Below are 15,524 nucleotides of genomic sequence, written 5' to 3'. Positions count from 1 at the left end.
TAACTCCCAGTATAAAATGCCTACACTTGTTAGAACTGTACCTGCTGCAGGAAATCCAAGCTCTGCAATCACTGAACTCTTTATTCTTTCATGCTTTGTGGGCATCACTGGCTAGGCCAGCACTTACTGACCATTCCTATTTGCCCCACAAATAAAGGTCTTTTTGAAGAGAAATAAGATTAACTACATTGCTGTGAGTCTCAAAACACATTTAGGCGAGACAAGATTGGCAGATTTCCTTACTTAAATGAAGGAAATTATTAAATCAGACAGCTTTGTTCATCAAATGCTAATAGTTTCATTGTCATTGTCACTGAGACTAGTACTTTTTTCAATATTCCAGGTTAATTATTTAAACTTAAACTCCCACAGCTGCCGTGTGGGATTTGTCTGGGTTAACAGTCCAATCACATTACCACCATGCCCCCAGAAATCACACAAAGAATGCCAGCTGTAACTTACATTGTGATACTCCAGGACAACTGCTGCATTCTTCAAAGGTTTGACTATATTTTTCTTTCCAGGTGTTTTCCTTGGGCCAAGAAGGGCATCGTTTCGCCTGTTGAGTTAAACAAAAATATTTTTATGTATTTAGGTAAACAAACAAAGACCTAATAAGCATGTTGATGGACACCATAGCCCTGATATTTATTGGGGCCAGGTTGATACAGAAGTGGCTCGAAGGTAGGAGATAGAGGGTGGGGGCGGAGGGTTGACTTTCAGACTGGAGGTCTGTGACAAGCAGCGTGGCATAAGGATCGGTGCTGGATCCTCTCTTTTTTGTCATTTATTTAACCGATTTGGATGTGAACATGGGAGGTATGCTTAGTAAGTTTGCAGATACACCAAAATTAGTGGTGTAGTGGACAGCAAAGAAGATTAAGATTAGAGTAGTGCTGGAAAAAACAGCAGGTCAGGCAGCATCTGAGGAGCAGGAAAATCGACGTTTCAGGCCAAAGCTCTTAATCAGGAATGTAAAATCATGAAGGGTATAGACAGTGTGAATAGAGACAAGCTTTTTCCCAAGGTGAAGGATTCAATAATGAGAGGTCACGCTTTCAAGGTGAGAGGTGGAAAGTTTAAGGGGGATACACGTAGTAAGTACTTCACACAGAGGGTGGTGGGCATTTGGAACGTGTTGCCAGCAGAGTGGTAGAGGCAGGCATGGTAGATTCATTTAAGATGCATCTGGACAGATGCACAAGTAGGTGGGGAGCAGAGGGATACAGGTGCTTAGGAATTGGGTGACAGGTTTAGACAGTACATTCAGATCAGCTCAGGCTTGGAGGGCCGAAGGGCCTGTTCTTGGGCTATAAATTTTCTTTGTTCTTTGTTCCTAGATCGGAGGGGAGGGTGGAGTGGATAGGTGGGAAGGAAGATTGACAGGTGGGACAGATCATGAGGACGGTGCTGAGCCATAAGGCTGGAACTTGGGTAAGGTGGGGGGAGGGGAAATGAGGAAACTAGAGAAGTCCACATTGATGCTGTGGGGGTGAATGGTTCCGAGGTGGAAGATAAAGTGTTCTTCCTCCAAGCATTGGGTGGTAAGGGAGTGACAATGGAGGAGACCCAGGATCTGCATGTCCTCAGCATAGGGGGAGGGGAAGTTGAAGTGTTCGGCATGAGACGTTGGGGGTTGATTGGTGCAGGTGTCCCAGAGATGTTCTCTGAAGCGCTCTGGTGTCCAGTCTCCCCAGTTTAGAGGAGACCACATTGGGAGCAATGGATACAGTAATTGAGATGTGTGGAAGTGCAGGTGAAGCTTTGATGGATGTGGAAGTCTCCTTTCGGGCCTTGGATGGAGGTGAGGAGGGAGATGTAGGTGAAGGTTTTGCAATTCCTGCAGTGGCAGGGGAAGGTGCTGGGAAGGGAGGGTGAGATGTTGGGGGCATGGATCTGACCAGGTAGTCGCGGAGGGAATGATATTTACGGAAATCAGATAGGGTTGGGGAGGGAAATATACCTCTGGTGGTGGGGTCCGTTTGTAGGTGGCGGAAATGTCGGTGGATGATGCAATTTATGTGGAGGTTGGTGGGGTGGAAGATGAGGACTGGGGGGTTCTGTCCTTGTTGCGGTTGGATAGGTGGGGTTTGAGGGCAGAGGTTCGGGGTGTGGATGAGATGCATTGGAGGGCATCTTCAACCATGTGGGAGGGGAAGTTGTTGAAAGAGTTATAGTCTCAACAGTGAGGAGTTTGAATTCATTTTTAAACTGGCAGTTCAGGCACAAATTTTATTGATAGGCATGGCTGCCTGTTGGGTTTGGAACTATAATCTTATACAACTCATCATTAAGGTGTAGACTGGCATAGATCATTCTGAATCCCAAATAAAGGAGATAATGATGGTATAAGGTGTGAGCCAACTATGAGAAGTTGGGAGATGTTACTTAAAGGATGATAGTGGAAAAGGAAATGCAATATTTAAAGATTACGTGTAGAAACTGGAACAATGGTGCATTCCTATCTGACATAAAAATAAAATGGGAAATGTGGCCCATCCATGGCAAATAAGCAAAATTAGGGATAATCTTAGATCCAGGTAAGTGGCATAGAGACTGGCCAAAAAAGGAGCATGCCTGAGGATCGGGAGCAGGTTACATTTCAGCAAGCAAGGCAAAGGATAAGAGGGGGAAAAAAAAGAGAGTACAAAAATAAGCTTGTGGGGAACATAAAAACTGATTATGAGGAGATCCAAGATGGCGGCGACCCAGCAAGTCTGAGTCTACAGTGCTCCTCCCAAGACTTGGGTAAAGTGGGTCACCCACCCCCACCACACTCACCAAATCATTTATAATAACTGTTTAATTTAATTAGTTGTTTAATATCAAATTTAAACAATCTAATCTTTAGTAAAAATGACTAAAGGGAAGGGAGCCCGCAAGCAGGAACCCCTCCCCCACCCTCTCCAGCTGCAGCCGAGGCGTCCACAGCCGCCCCGGGGGACTTACCTACGGTGACAAGCCTTGTAGAAATGATCTCCAAACTGGACGCGAAGATCGACGCTTTCATCGAAGAATCCCGAAATCGATGGGACTCACTCTTGGCCGCGCTGCAGAAGCACGACCGAGACATCCAAGAAATCGAGCGCTGAGGCGGAGGTGTGGAGTTAGAGGTCGCGACCTCCGAAACTACAGCGCAATCGGCCGTGGATCAGGTCCGGACTCTCGAACAGCGAGTCCGGACCTTAGAGAATCATATTGACGACCTCGATAATCGAGGTCGCCGAAAAAATATTCGTTTGCTGGGCCTTCCCGAACGGGAAGAGGAAGGCCAGCTTACAGCATTCCTCAAACAGTGGCTGCCACAGCTTTTAAATCTGGAAGCTGGATCAGGCCAGGTAAGGGTAGAATGGGCCTACCAGTCGCAATACGCGGGCCCGGCTCGAACCAGCACCCACGCCCGGTCATGTTCCGGCTGCAGAGCTACAAGGAGGCAGATACTCCTAGAAGCCTCTAGAAATCTTGGAAAAGACCCCCAAGCTATGATCTATAAAGGATCCAAGATCATATTATTCCAGGACTTTTCCCTAGCTCTGGTCCGAAAGAGGAAGGCATTCGACGAGGTGAAGAAGCGTTTAAGGGACTTAAATATTCAGTACTCCTTACGCTACCCAGCGACGCCATGCTTTAACCATTAAGGGTCCGTACATAACTTCGGATCGCCAGAAAAGGCTAAGGAATTCTTGGACTCTCCTAGATAAACTGTAAGACATAATGGATGTTGGTTTGCCTTTCCCCCCTCTTTGGTTTATATCCTCCCCTTTTTTTTCTCTTACCTTACTGTTTAATATTATCATGGGGGGTGGGGAGAGGGATTTGATTTTCTCCCCCCCTTGGGGTTGTTTTCTTTTATTATTTTATGTATATATGTGGGATGTATGTATATGTGTGTGTGTATATATATATATAAGCTGGGGGGTTTAGTTAATGTTGGTGGGGGGAGGTGGTTACCTTATTCAATTTTACCTCTGTCTTTAGGAGCGGGGTTGTTTCTCCCTTGTTATTTTGTATTACTATATTTATATTTAATTATTATTTATTGAGGTTGTAATTTTATAGTTATATGTTTATATATGGTACTAACATTACCAAATATATCCAGGTGTTGGTATGGGTGGGGGTAGGGTGCTCACTGTTAACTCTAGCTTTGTATTATATCTGAATTCTCCTCATTTTATTGAGGAGCGCCTGGGTCAAGGGTGGGGCATTGGTTGGGAGTGGATATGATGGACTTTTGGAGAGGAAGTGACACCCCCTGGGAACAAGGGGGAAAATCTCCACTTAGATACGTTTTATATTTTTTTTATTTAGAAATAGTTTTTTATTGTATTGTTGTGAGTGAATTAGAGAGGCTTTATTTTTGTAAATTTTATATGCTCTACGCTCGGGATGTTCTGGATAGGGTTTCCCCTCCCGAGGGTCTCTGATTTGCCCAGATGATTATGATTGATCAGTCGGTTAAGTGGTGCACCTGGAATGTCAAGGGGAATATTTCGCCAGTCAAAAGGAAGAAAATATTATCAAATCTTAAGAAGGAAGGAGTTGATATAGCTCTCCTACAGGAGACACACCTGTCAGATAAAGAACACTTGAAATTATGACAGGGTGGATTTGATCAGGCCTTTTTTTCTTCTTTTAGCTCAAAAAGCAGGGGAGTTGTTATTCTTGTTCGGAAGAATTTCCCTTTCAAAATCCTAAAGCAGATAAAAGACGAATCTGGACGATATATCTTGATTAAAGCCCTCATAAATGGAGAGGAATATGGGATTTTAAATTTGTACTGCCCCCCGGCACACCCCTTTAAATTTATAACGGAAGCCTTTTCAAAATTGATGGCTTTTGGTGCCCGTCATACAATTATAGGGGGAGACTTTAATTGTATTATGGATCCGGAAATAGATAGGATTCCCAAGAGTACTGCAGGAGTATCTCCCAGATCTAGACAATTGATGGATCTGAACAAAGAATTAGGGTTAGTAGATGTATGGAGATGTCTTCATCCACAGGGCAGAGATTTTTCTTTCTACTCTAATCCACATAAATGTCATACCAGAATTGATATGTTTTTTGCCCCCTCGATTTTTTAAAATTCCATATCATCCTGTAAAATAGGTAGTATAGCAATTTCCGACCACGCTGCTGTATATATGGAAACTAAGGCGAGGAACAATGGGACATCCCCTCGGCATTGGCGTATGGACCCCTTCCTAATGAAAGATAGTAAATTTGTAAAGTACTTCTCTCAAGAATTTAAAACTTTTTTAGAAATTAATTCAGGTACAGCTAGCAACCGATCAATGATGTGGGAGACCATCAAAGCTTACACGCGAGGTTTGATCATCTCCTACTCAGCAACCCAGAAGAAATTGAAGGGAGAACAACAGTGTCTGCTTGAAGCTCGCTTAAAAGCAACTGAAACAGCATACACTGATAGACCTTCTATTATTAAATTGCAAAGGATTACGGCTCTTGGGACAGCTCTAAACACTATGCTTACTCAAACGGCTAAGAGGGAAATATTATTTGCAAAACAAAGATTATATGAATATGGCGACAAACCGGGTAGATACTTGTCATTTCTTGCAAAGAAAAAAGGCCCCTCAGACAACTACGTCTATCAAGGAAAGTATGGGTATTTTGACTCATGATCACAAAAAGATTAATGCGATCTTTAGAGAATTTTATTCTGAGTTATATAAATCGCAGGATTGTGAAGATAGGACGAGGAGGATGCAGTCATTTTTAAAAAATTTGACCTTTCCAGGCCTAACTCCGGAACAGGTATCGGTCCTAAATGCTCCTCTAACAGTCCAAGAAATACTTGATGCAATTAGGCAACTTCAGAGTGGTAAGGCACCGGGCCCAGATGGTTTTCGAGCTGAATTCTATAAGGAATTTACAGAAATATTGGCTGGTCCACTTATGGACATATATAACTATACATATAGTCAGGGCTGTCTCCCGCCTTCGCTGAAGGAGGCAAATATCTCTCTTATCCTTATAAAAGAAAAGGATCCAGAAGATTGTACATCATACAGACCAATATCCTTGCTAAATGTAGATTTTAAAATCCTTTCTAAAACGTTAGCACTGAGACTAGAAAGGATACTGCCACATATTATAAAGGAGGATCAGACGGGGTTTATTAAGGACCGTAGATCATCCAATAATATTAGAAGGGTTTTGAATATGATTCAAGCCTGTCATCAGGGAAAGATACCAGGAGTAGCAGTTTCATTAGACGCGGAAAAGGCATTTGATAGGGTTGAATGGTCATATTTGTTTTACACATTGGAAAGGTTTGGCATTGGACAGGTGTTTACCAAATGGGTCTCAACATTGTATAATGATCCTAAAGCAGTTGTGGTTACCAATGGATTAGGCTCGGATAGCTTCAGTGTGGGTAGGGGCTGCCGTCAGGGATGTCCCCTTTCGCCATTGTTATTTACGCTAATAATTGAACCACTAGCAGAAGCTATACGAGCTGATCCTAATATAACGGCCCCGAGGATTGGTACAGGTAAACATAAAATTACCCTTTATGCAGATGATGTTCTTCTATTCCTCAGTAATCCTCTGATGTCCGTACCTCGCCTAATCCAAGTTATTAATACATAAAGCGCATTCTCAGGCTATAAAATTAATTTTTCAAAATTGGAGGCTATGCCAATGGGCGGCCTTGCTATGACACCCCACTTAGTGGACGGATCCCTTTTTCCCTTTTGTTAGTCCTGGAGGGCTTCTTATATTTAGGAATTTTTATTACTCCAGTATTTGGTCAGTTGTATAAGGCTAATTTTGTGCATTTACTGGAAAGGATAAGGCAGGACCTCCAGCGATGGGGAGACCTTCCAATTTCCTGGTTGGGTAGAATAGCACTAATCAAAATGAATGTCCTGCTCCTATATCCTATGAGAATGCTTCCAGTGATGCTGCCGAGGACGGCTCTACGTAAATTATATGGCTGGCTGGGTTCCTTTATCTGGAATCATAGACGGCCCCTCATTAAGCTGAAGAAGCTACAGCTTCAACAGACAAAGGGAGGATTGGACTTCCCAGACTTTAGGAAATATCAGTTAAGTTCCATATTAAGTTACATAGCTGATTGGGTCTTGTCTGATCCACAATCAATCTGGTTGGACATCGAGGCCACTCAAGTAAAATACCCACTTATTAACCTTTTATTTTCAAACAAGAGGAAAATCATTACAGATCACTGTAAAATCCCTATAATACTAAACACAATTAAGGCTTGGGATATAATGCGGCAAAATGAGGGCAACTCACATAAAACATCCCCCTATGCACCGATAGTGGGAGCATGGGGATTCCAACCGGGGCTTACAGATGTCACTTTTAAACTCTGGAGATCCAGGGGTATCTCATGTCTAGGGGACTTATTTAAGGATGGGGTCCTGATGTCTTTTGAACAGCTGTGTCAGAAATTCGGATTACTTAATGGAGACCTCTTTCGATACTTCCAAATTCGAGATTATATACAGAAGAAGACTACGTTATTAGATAGTCTTTATAAATCAGATAGAGAATGTAGTGTCCTACGACCAGTGGGGGTATCTTCTGTCAGTACTATTTATCATTTACTACATGATGAAGTATCGGGAGATATGGATAATCTGCTTAAAACATGGGATCAGGATTTGGGACTAGAAATCTCTATAGAAATGTGGAATGATATTTGGGAAAATGCTAGAAGAATTACTATTTGTAACAGAACCCAGGCTATCCAGCTGAAGATACTTCATAGGGCCCATATAGCACCGGTTCGACTGGCAAAATTTAAGGCAGGAGCATCTCCAATGTGTCCCAAATGCAAAATAGAGGTGGGCACTCTTGTACATTGCCTATGGACCTGTCATAAGATCCGTAGATATTGGACTAAAGTAGCAAGTACTCTGACAGAAATTTTAGGAACGGAAATTAAAGTGGACCTTGTATCTCGCCTTTTGGGCTTTTCGAACTTTCCCTCCCTGGACATGTACGGGAAGAAACTATTTTCTATTCTTTCTTTCTGTGCAAGGAAAAATATTTTGGTGAACTGGGTGGCTGAGGGCCCCCCTGGACTTTCAAATTGGCACAGATTAATTATGGAATGTATTCCCCTTGACTTCCTTACAAATATGGTGCACCGAAAGACCGAATTATTTTATAAAATATGGCAGCCCTTCTTGAATTACATAAATACAGATATTTCGGCTATCCTAACAAGGGCTTTTATTTAATTGAGATTACAAACCTGGCTGATCCGGGGCCCCTTAGGAGAGGAATCCCGCAAAAATACGGGTTTTATTACATCTGATGTTAACACATTCCGAGCATGTAAGAGACTTAAATATACACTCTGGTTAGTTGTAGGTTAAAACGAGGTAAAAACAATGACTGCAGATGCTGGAAACCAGATTCTGGATCAGTGGTGCTGGAAGAGCACAGCAATTCAGGCAGCATCCGACGAGCAGCAAACTCGACATTTCGGGCAAAAGCCCTTCATCAGGAATAAAGGCAGAGAGCCTGAAGTGTGGAGAGAGAAGCTAGAGGAGGGTTGGGGTGGGGAGAAAGTAGCATAGAATACAATAGGTGAGTGGGGGAGGAGATGAAGGTGATAGGTCAGGGAGAAGAGGGTGGAGTGGATAGGTGGAAAAGGAGCTCGGCAGGTCGGACAAGTCCAGACAGATCAAGGGGACAGTGTGGAGCTGGAAGTTTGAAACTAGGATGAGGTGGGGGAAGGGGAAATGAGGAAGCTGTTGAAGTCCACATTGATGCCCTGGGGTTGAAATGTTCCAAGGTGGAAGATGAGGCGTTCTTCCTCCAGGCATCTGGTGGTGAGGGAGCGGCGGTGAAGGAGGCCCAGCACCTCCATGTCCTCAGCAGAGTGGGAGGGGGAGTTGAAATGTTGGGCCACGGGGCGGTTTGGTTGATTGGTGCGGGTGTCTCGGAGATGTTCCCTAAAGCGCTCTGCTTGGAGGCGCCCAGTCTCCCCAATGTAGAGGAGACCGCATCGGGAGCAACGGATACAATAAATGATATTATGGATGTGCAGGTAAAACTTTGATGGATGTGGAAGGCTCCTTTAGGGCCTTGGATAGAGGTGAGGGAGGAGGTGTGGGCACAGGTTTTACAGTTCCTGCGGTGGCAGGGGAAAGTGGGAGGGTGGGTCGTAGGGGGGCGTGGACCTGACCAGGTAGTCACGGACGGAACGCTCTTTGAGGAAGGCGGAAAGGGGTGGGGAGCGAAATATATCCCTGGTGGTGGGGTCTTTTTGGAGGTGGCGGAAATGTCGGCGGATGATTTGGTTTATGCGGAGGTTTGTAGGGTGGAAGGTGAGCACCAGGGGCGTTCTGTCCTTGTTACGGTTGGAGGGGTGGGGTCTGAGGGCGGAGGTGCGGGATGTGGACGAGATGCGTTGGAGGGCATCTTTAACCATGTGGGAAGACCACGTTAGTTGTAGGTTAGATTAGTAGATAGTTGAGTTTTGTTTTTTTTCTTTTCCGGTATTTTTTTTCTTTTGTTAAATTTTGGCTATTGTATATTTGATTTAATTGTATATCAATGTTTATATTTGAGAGTTTTGTTTATTTTTGTAAACTTGTAAAAATGTTAAATTTCTAATAAAAATATCTATAAAAAAACTGATTATAAAATCCTGTAAAGATACATGAAGGCAAAAGGAAGAGTGAAGACAGATGCAGACCCATTACAATCAGAAACAGAGGAAATTGCAGGGGAAAATATAATGGGAAACAAAGAGACGGCAGAACACTAAATGCATATTTTGGTTCATAAAGAAGGACACAAATAGCATCCTTGAAATGTTGGGCGGTTTAGTAAGAAGGTGGAAAAAAAGAAATCCACATCAGTAGGGAAACTGGGTCAGGGAAATTGATGGGATTAAAGACCAATACATCCCCAGCACACAAAAATCTATATATCAGAGAATTTAAGGAAGTGAACCTCAAAATAGTGGATGTAGTCAGTTTCAAGATCCTATGGACTGGAGGATAGCTAGTGTCAGGGCAGGACTTATACACTTAATGGTAAAGTCCTGGAGAGTGTTGCTGAACAAACAAACCTTGGAGTGCAGGTTCATAATTCCTCAACAGTGGAGTTGCAGGTACATAGGATAGTGAAGAAGACATTTGGTATGCCTTCCTATATTGGTTGGAGCATTGAGTACAGGAATTGGGAGGTCACGTTGTGGCTTTTCCCTGATTTGGGGGAGACCAGAGCTAGAAGGCATAGGTTTAGGATGAGACGGGAAAGATTTAAAAGGGACCTAAGGGGCAACATTTTCATGCAAAGGGTGTTGCATGTATTGAATGAGCTGCCAGAGGAAGTGGTGGAGGCTGGTACAATTACAACATTTAAATGATATCTAGATGGGTACATAAATAGGAAGGGTTTAGAGGGATATGGGGCAAGTGGTGGCAAATGGGATTACATTAGTTTAAGGTATTTGGCCGGCATGTACGAATTGGATCAAAGGGTCTGTTTCCATGCTGTACATCTCTATGACTCTACTGTAACTGCACTGTTTAAAAAAAAAGAGTTACAGAGAACACAGGGAGTAATGAACTAATTGGCCTGACAAACGTAGTAGGGAAAATGCTGAAGTAAAAGATTTAATAGTAGAATCCTTGGAAAACAGTGACTGGATTGTTCAGAATCACCATGGATTTATGAAAGGGAAATTATACTTAATAAAGCTACTGCAATTTTGGAGGTTGCAACTAAAAGAGTTGATAAGGAGTAGCCAATAGATGTGGTTTATTTGGACATTCAGAAGGCTTTCAATAAGGTTTCACATAAGTGATTGCCATGTAAAACTGAAATGCATGGGATTGGGAGAAGTGTAATAAAACAGATAAAGATCTGGTTGGCAGACAGAAAACAGGGGGTAGCAATAAGCAGGTCATTTTTTTCCAGAGGTAGCCACTGATACTGGACTACCACAGTGATCAGTGATTCGACTCCAACTATTTATATTGTAGGTCAATGACTAAATGTAATGTCCATAAGTCTGCAGATGACAAAAAGCCAGGTGGGAGGGTGAAACTGTGAGGATGCACAGATGCCTCAGCGTAATTTGGATAAGTTGAGTGTGTTGTCCAATGCAAGCAGGTGATGTACAATGTGGATAAATATGAGGTTACCCATTTTAGCAACAAAAACAGGAAGACAAGATTATTGAGAATGGAGATGTGCAACAAGACCTGGGTGTCCTTGTACACCAATCTCTGAATGTAAGCATGCGGGAGGCAGTGAAGACGACAAATGGTATGTTGGTCTTCATAGCAATTGGATTTGATTACAGTAACAGGTATGTCTTGCTGCAATTGTACAAGGGCATTGGTGAGACCACATCTGGTGCAGTTTTAGTCTCCTTATCTGATGAAAGAGAAGTCATACAGCACAGAAATAGACCCTTCAGTCCAACCAGTCCATACCACCCATAATCCTAAACTAAACTCATCCCACCTGCCTGTACTTTGGCCCATATCCCTCCAAACATTTCTTATTCATGCACTTAGCCAGCTGTCTTTTAAATGTTATAACTGCACCTACATCTACTACTTCCTCTGACAGTTCATTCTACCTAAGAACCACCCATAGTATGAAAATGTTGCCTCTCAGGGTGCTTTTAAAATACTTCTCCTCTCACTTTTAGAAATATCCTCCTAGTTTTGAACCACCCCACCCTCGGAGAAAGACCTTTACTATTCACCTTATCTTTGCCCTTCATATTATACATACCTCTATAAGGTTACCCCTCAACCTCCTATGCTCCAGTGAAAAAAGTCCCAGCCTATCCAGAATCTCCTTACAACTCAAACCTCCATTCCGAGCAACATCCAGGGAAATCTCTTCTAAAGCCTCTCAAGCTTAAGAATAACTTTGCTATATTAATGCAACAGTACTGACACAGTACTCAAGAAGAAGCCTCACTAACATCTTGTACAACATCAACATGACATCCCAACTCCTATACTCAATGGTTTGAGCAATGAAGGCAAGCTTACTAAATGCCTTCTTAATCATGCCTGTCTGTACACAAACTTCAAAGAATTATATACCTGAGCCACTAGGTGTCTCTGCTCTACAGCACCACCTAAGGCCCAACATTTAATTGTAAACGTTTTGCCCTTGTTTGTTTTACCAAATTGGAACACCATTTGTGACACAATTTCCCACACATGCTGTCTATCCCTAATCATTTCTTGTGTCTCCAAATGCATATACATCCCATATTTCAGAATCACCTCAAACAACTTAGCCACCACCAAAGTCAGGCTCACAGGTCTACAGTTCCCACGCTTCTCCTTACATCACTTTTTAAAACAAAGCACAACATTAGTCATTCTCAAGTCATCTGGCACCTCACCCAAAGCTAGATATGATATAAATATTTCTATAAGGTGTCCCACAATTTCCTTCCTAACTTCCCAAAACTTCCTGGAATACACAAGATCAGTCCTGGAGATTTATCCCCCATTATATTTAAGACTTCCAGCGCTTTCTCTTCTGGAATGTGAACTGTTTTCAAAACATCAATATTTATTTCCCCTGAGTTCTCTAGCTTCCATTTTATTATCTCCACAGTAAAAACTGACACAAAATATTCACTTAATATCTCTCCCATCTCCTGAGATTTAACACAAAGATAACCTCTTTTCTTTGAGGGGTCCTATTCTTTCTATAGTTGCTCTCTTGCTCTTAATGTACTTGTAGAATCTCTGTGGATTATCCTTAGTCTTGGTCATCTCATATCACCTCTGTGCCTTCTCAATCTCCCTCTTAAGAATGCCCCTAAACTCTATACTGTTCATGAGATTCTTTTGAACCTGGTTTATTCTTGACTAGGACCTCAGTATGCTTATTCATCCATTGGTCTCTAATCCTACCAGTCTTACCTTTCACAGGAACATAATGATTCTGAACTCTCATTATCATACTTCTGAAAGCTTCCAACTTGTGGGACGTCCGTTTCCCTGTGAACACTCTACTCCAATCAGCTTTTGAAAGTTCTTGATTCATACAATTAAAATTTGTCTATTCTAATTAAAATTTTTAAGCTTTATGTAAGGCTTATCCTTTTTCATTACTATTTTTAAAAAATAGAATTACGATCACTTGACCCAAGGTGTTCCCTTACTGTCACTTCAGTCACTTATCCTGTCTTATTATTCAAGAAAAGGTTAAGTTTTGCACCTTCTCTAGAAGGAACATTTACCTATTGATAAACAAAAAATTTCTCGAACACATTTAACAAATTCTTCACCATCCAAACCTTTAACACTTGTAGTCCCAGTCAATGCTTGGGAAATGAAAATCACCTTATATCTTTATTATTCAACTTTATTATTCTTACATATATATGAAATGTCTCTATACATTTGTTCCTCAATTTCTCTCTGACTGTTTGTGTGTGTGTGTGAGGGGGGGGGGGGTGGTCTTAGTGCAATCCCATCATGGTGATCATTATGTTCTTCATTCCAATTTCAACCCCTATACTTTCACTGGATGATTTTTCAGAAATATCTGCTCCAGTTACAGCAGTCATGTTTTACCTGGTCTTTCACCTCACTTTCTATCCTGCCTATAGCATCTGAAACCCAAAACACTGAGCTGCCTGAGCTGTCCATCCCTCAGCCAAGTTTCTGTAACAGCTATGACATCCCAATCCCATGTTCCCAAACATGCCCTGAGTTCATCAGCCTTACCATAAGACCCCATGTATTAAAGTAAATGCAGTTTAATTCTTCTGAGTTACTTTGTTCTCTGACGAGGTCTTGTCGATCTTTTCTCATTGATTTGTTCATTACAGACTCAAAAACATCCTCATCTATCTTTCTATTTACTCTCCACCCTTCCTCTCTAATAGTTTACAGTCTGCTTAATAGAATTAGCAGATCTCCCCACGAGGATATTGGTCCTTTCCAGTTCAGGAGAAATCCATCTGACCCATCAAAATCACCAGAGTGTGGAAGAAGGAGGATGTTTTTGCTTGAATGATCTGGCTATGAAAGAACAGCAATGAAAGTTTATCATGCTGATTCCTGAGTCGATAAAACATGGAGTTGGAAAAAAGGATTGATGAAGGATCCTGTCCGAAACGTGACTCTCCTGCACATCTGCTGCTTGATCTACTATGTTTTACCCAGCTCCACAATTTATTGATTCTGACTTTGCAGTATTTGCAGGCCTCACTATCTCCAGACTGATTCCTGGGAATGGCAGGACTGACATATGAAGATAGGTCGGATCAGTTGGGACTATATTCTCTGGAGTTGGGAAGAATGAGTGGAAATCTCACAGAAACCTATAAAATTCTAACAGGTTTGTACAGGGGAAAGTGTAAAGAATGCTCCCAAAGCATGGGAACAACAGTGATTTGGTCGCTTGAATTCAGAATTAGCTTGCCCATAGAAGGCAGACAGTACTGGTGGAAGGGTGGCTTTCTGGTTAGAGTCCATGACTGGTGATGTTCCACAGGAATCCATACTGGGACCTCTGCTAAACAGATATGTATAAATGATTTGGATAAAAACATAGGTGGGTGGGTTAGTAAGTTTGCAGATAACACAAAGATCAGTGGGGTTATGGACAATGTAGAAGGTTGTCAAAGGATAAAGTGGGATATAGAATCAGTTGCAGATTTGGGTGGAGAAATGGCAGCTGTGGTTTAATCCAGGCAAGTGTGTGGTGCCACATCTTTCGAGATCAAATGCTAAGAAAAAGCATACAGCTAATGGCAGGACCCTGAACAGCATTGATGTACAGAGGGATCTTGGGGTTCAAGTCCATAGCTCTCTGAAAGTGACCACACAAGTAGATAGGGTGGTAAATAAGGTGTATAGCACGCTTGCCTTTATAGTTAGAGCACTGAGCACAAGAGTCAGGATATCATGTTGCAGCTTTATAAGACTTTGGTTAGGCCACACCTAAAATACTGCATTACAGGAAGAAGTGGAGGCATTGGAAAGACTGTAGAAGAAATTTACCAGGATGCTGCATGGTGAAGAGCGTACAAGTAATAAAGAGAGGCTAGAAAAACTAGGGTTGTTTTGTCTGGAGCTCTGGAGAGCAGAAACTTGATAGATGTCTATAAAAGTATGATAAAGTTGACAGGTCAGAATCTTTTTCCCAGAGTTGAAATGTCTAAAACCAGGGGCATGCATTTAAGGTGAGAAGTGGAAAGTTCAAAGGAGATGTGAGGGGTAAGTTTTTTATACAGTGGTAGGAGGCTGGAACGCGCTGCCAGGGGTGGTGGTGGTGGCAGATACTCTAGGGGCGTTTAAGGGACTTTTGGATAAGCATATGATTATGCAAAATATGGAGGGATATGGACCAAAAGCAGTTTGATTTGGCATCATGTTCTGCACAACATCATGGGCTGAAGGGCCTGTTTCTGGGCTGTACTGTTTTATCTTCTATGTTCAATGACCAGAGAATCCAGAACCAAGAATCACAGTCTGAGAATAAACGGTTAGCCATTTAGGACTGAGATAAGG

At 42.3% G+C, this 15,524-nt stretch overlaps 1 protein-coding gene across 1 annotated transcript in view; it reads right to left on the bottom strand.

Moving 5' to 3' along the window:
- cfap54 (cilia and flagella associated 54) overlaps window positions 1-15,524 on the bottom strand; it is a 527,984-nt gene that overhangs the window by 286,002 nt on the left and 226,458 nt on the right. The window contains exon 32 of the mRNA XM_087999737.1: window positions 463-559. Coding sequence (XP_087855863.1) covers window positions 463-559 — 97 coding nt within the window. The remainder of the gene's footprint in view (window positions 1-462; window positions 560-15,524) is intronic.

The sequence above is a fragment of the Chiloscyllium plagiosum genome, unplaced genomic scaffold (genome assembly GCF_037043375.1).
Source record: "Chiloscyllium plagiosum isolate Xiang-an unplaced genomic scaffold, Cpla_swu_hap1 HiC_scaffold_23, whole genome shotgun sequence".
In the NCBI taxonomy this organism is placed as follows: Eukaryota; Metazoa; Chordata; class Chondrichthyes; order Orectolobiformes; family Hemiscylliidae; genus Chiloscyllium; species Chiloscyllium plagiosum.
The sequence above is the reverse complement of the archived record's forward strand: the minus strand, read 5'-3'. Positions and strand labels throughout refer to the sequence as shown.